The 3995-nt window shown below is 47.1% G+C and overlaps 1 protein-coding gene across 1 annotated transcript in view; it reads right to left on the bottom strand.

Annotated features, from left to right (window-relative positions):
* The window catches only part of LOC113204065 (sorbin and SH3 domain-containing protein 1), a gene marked incomplete in the record, with an annotated part of 111520 nt that overhangs the window by 39847 nt on the left and 67678 nt on the right, over positions 1-3995 (bottom strand). The window contains 2 exon segments of the mRNA XM_052275827.1: positions 766-831; positions 3218-3256. Of these exon segments, the coding sequence (XP_052131787.1) occupies positions 766-831; positions 3218-3256 (105 nt within the window).

The following is a 3995-nucleotide window of genomic DNA, read 5'->3' as shown; positions in this document are numbered from 1 at the left end:
GAGAGAGAGAGAGAGAGAGAGAGAGAAGGGGGAGGGAGGATGGGGGTGGGTGCGAGAGACGCTTTCAAAGGCCTGTCCCCTAGCAGGTGCAGGTAGCTCCTGCCAATAAAGCGGTGCACTCTATTTCTCTCTCTCTCACACACACACACACAAACACAAACACACTCACACGTATACTTTTACCAATCGAGTGGAAATGACACAGGATGCACGCCGCAGAAAAGCGCCCCGCAGATTTACCGTCGCAGGGTTATCAACAAAGCGATTTTTTATATTAAGCCATCGTGGAGGCGAAAAAAAAAAGGTATGTGACAGATTTAGAGGCAATAAGGTAACACAAAACGTACACCTAACATTAATAAAAAGCAAAGAGAAGAATTATTTGAGCAGATTTTCCTTTGAACAAGAAAGGCGTTCTAACGTGAAAGTCCTGTAAAAGAAAAAGAAAACCACCTGCTTTGGTCGGTCAGTCTTCGGCGGTTAATTGGATTTAATCCGCTTGCGAGTAAAGCAAAGTATGGCTGGCGGACCCGTCTGCTGCTCCCGTCAGCGTGTTGCGCGGGGGAGGCTATGGATGGAGGGTGGGCAGCAGGAACTAATACTACGAAACAGCAGCAGCCTGACCCCCTCCTCCCCCTCGACGACGGAAGACCATACGCTCTGACCGGAAAGAGGTCCTCAAAACTTGAGCAGAACACACACGCACACACACACACACGCACACGCACACGTCACGCAGTGTCTCTCTGCCACTCGACACTGTACCTCCGGGCCACTTGAACTTGGTCGCCTCCCCCTCCGCTCTCCGCGGTGTGGTCGAGATCCGCTGGTCTGCAACGCAAAACAACATTTTGCCCCCCCCAAAAAATTAATAAAAAATAAAAATAATGAAGAAGCAGATAGCGCGAGAAAGGTTAACGTAGGAAAGCTCCCGCGCCTCTCAGCCGCAAGTAACGTAAATATGGCAAGATGGCGAGTAAAAACTGACCGTAAGGCCGGAAAAAAACCCAGGGAAAGTTGCGAAAAAAACACCAGGGAATATAAAGAAAATTTGACAAAAACCGCTTACTTTGGGTTTTTTTTCTAAATTTTCAAGGAAAGTTTTTCCGAAAAAACGGTTTTTCTCCGGAAACTTTATTTTTTCCGGAAAATTAAAATCTCCAAGATGGATTTTAGATAAGAAGGCGAGGGTGGCGGCGTGCTGGTGCCAATACAAATGGAGAGGGGAGCGGCAACGCTAGAGAGGTGCGCGAGAGGCACTGGAGGAGTGCTAGAGGAGTGGGCGAGAACACCCCCCTGCAAACAAGACAGCTTGATTTTGTTTTTAGGAAGGAAAGTGTCAGTCAGCTTCGTATTGCCCAAGGCGGATCTCTTGGAAAACAAGCGGGCCAGCTTAAAGAACGCATGTGGAAACCATGCGCCTGGAAAAGAACGAGCAAAATGTACTGGTTTTCAAAGCTGCAAAATATGCACTCTCATTAAAACGTCTTACAAAAAACCAAGCTCTCGTTTTATCCGTGCACACACTCACAGTCTAGGCCTATAGTTTTTTACTCGCAGCTTGCTGAAATCTGTGTTCGCCGTGTTAATTAGGCATTATTTTAAACACACCAGCACGAACAATTTTGTTTCCATACTGGCGCATTCAGAAAGACATCAACACAAAAAAAATCGGTAAGCTTTGAATAAAAAAGTTTCATAAGTGGTATGGAGCAGCTCGATTCTGGGAAAGGCACCGTGGCGTAGCCGCTCACCCGCACCCGACCCAACGAGACGCCTGAAAAGGAATGATGTTGCCCCCTCAAACGTGTTGAACCCCTCAAACGAGTCTTACTTTAGCTAGTTATTCCCGTGGAAACGGGGTGGCCGAATCCTCCACCCGCCTGCTGCTAGGTCGTGCACATTTACCATGTAGGTAAAACTCGTACTAAAACTAACTCATTTAATTAAATAAGTTAAAATCTCCCCCAACCTTTTTTTTTACAGTGATGAGAGATGATCCTCGTTAGATTTAGCGGAAAACTTTAAAATAGCGAGATTTGTCGTGAGGTTACGATTTGAGCATAGCGAAATTACATTTCTGATCACACTGCGTGTATACGCTTAAAGGGCTATAACGTACACATAGTCCACGCGACCACTCAGTAAATCGGAAACTAGGATTCCCAGCCAGTCAGGTACGAGGGGCTCGAGGAGAGATATCTGCCGACCGTGCGTGTTTGAAGCACCCCAAAGCCGGTCAAGGGGGCGACACTCGCGGTAGCGACACAGAACGTCTATCGCTGCACGTCTCAGTAGAGAAACTTCCTGGCTGAGCCAAAGAGCACCTGGAGAGCCGCTGCTCCAGTCACTCCTCCATACCGCGGCACGAACCCCCGCGACTGCAGCCATAGCGGCCGCCACCCTCCTCGGCTCGGTCAACTCCTCCTCCAGCTTTGTGTACAGCAGCAGCAACGTTCGCTAAAGTCCGCGGGCAAAAGTGAAAACTTTTGACGCGACGGCTCTTACTCTGATTGCAACCCGCACCCACCACGGACTCAGCTAGGGTTGGAAGTTCTGGAAAGTTTCCGGAAATTTTTTAGGACAAGTAGGGAAGATTTACGGAAAAATAAAGAAAATTTCCCAAACCCTGGAAATTTTTCGCTTTTTCCGGAAATTTTTGGAAATTTTTCGGAAATTTCCAACCCTAAACCCAGCACACGAAACGTTGTTCTACGCGTATGACGAATACTCAAATACGCGTCAGTTTGTACATCACTACTTTTTTTGAACACAAGTCATCAAAATGCTCCCTAGTAACCAACGGTTACGATTACGAGACACTCAAAGAGACATCTACAAAAATGAAAAATAGATAAGTCCGTTAGTTCTATTAGCTAAGATAGTATTGTTAGGTGCAAAGTTCGGCAGTGACGGCGTGCTCCCGTTAGTCTCATCTGCGACATGTTTCTACATTTTATTAGACACACATAGGTAGAACAAATCGTTTAAGCACAGCGACGTTAGCACAGCGTCAAAACAGGGTGAGCAGCGTGAGAGCACAACTCTTTCATTTGCACACAAGTCTACGAAGAGCAAAGGAACTAAAAAAAAAATTACATCTACTTTCAGCCTAGTATACTGTGCGCAACCAACTTTCAGCTTGAAAAAAAAAGCGGTGTGAAGTTTATTTTTATTTCGTTGTTAAGAAAATGCAAGGATGAAAAGGAGCTGTCACCTTTGTGGTTGGGCCTGTATCGCACCGTCACGTAGTCGTCTGCGAAAAATAAAAATAAAGAGGAAACATTCAAACAACAATTATTACCGCCAACGCAATGAGAGAGAGGCGAGGGTCGTATGTCCGGCGTGCGCACTTCTCGCTCCACGACACTCGATAACATCAACAAGAGCGCATATGTATTATCACCTTTCAATCGAACGGGGCAGACAGCGGGGGCGAGTGGGAGGGGCAGCATGCCTTGCTTCAAACTCGATTTTGGAAATATGAGAGGTACATGCGACGGCAGTGTGAATGTTTGGTAAACACTTCTTTTAATGCGTCTCCACAATGTTTGAAATCGCTGCAAAAGCGCGCGCAACAACCAGCTGCAGACGTCGTCGTCGGTTGTATACTCGAGGCTACATCGGGTGATGGATGACGTAGGGTTGGAAGCCCTGGAAAGTTTCGGGAAAGTTTCAGGAAAATTTCCTGAAAAATAGAGAATTTCAGGGGCAGAAAATTTTGCAGTCTTCGAATGTTATGTAGTTTCCAGACATTTTCGGAAATTTTTCGGAAATTTTCTGGAAAATTTTGGAAGTCACGTCAACAACACAACGCTGCCCCACTCGACGCGCGCGCGCGCAAAACGGCGCACACACAACACAACAGTCTTGATGAAGGGGCATCGTGTGCCGCCGAGGTGGGAGGTGGGGAGGGTGAGGAGAGGGGGTAGAGATTCTGCACATTATTCAGTCACCCACCGGGGCATCATTAGAATTGCGCCCCCCCTTTCCCC

The sequence above is a fragment of the Frankliniella occidentalis genome, unplaced genomic scaffold (genome assembly GCF_000697945.3).
Source record: "Frankliniella occidentalis isolate FOCC.00 unplaced genomic scaffold, Focc_3.1 Scaffold9, whole genome shotgun sequence".
Lineage (NCBI taxonomy): Eukaryota > Metazoa > Arthropoda > Insecta > Thysanoptera > Thripidae > Frankliniella > Frankliniella occidentalis.
This window is presented reverse-complemented; position numbering and strand designations above follow the sequence as displayed.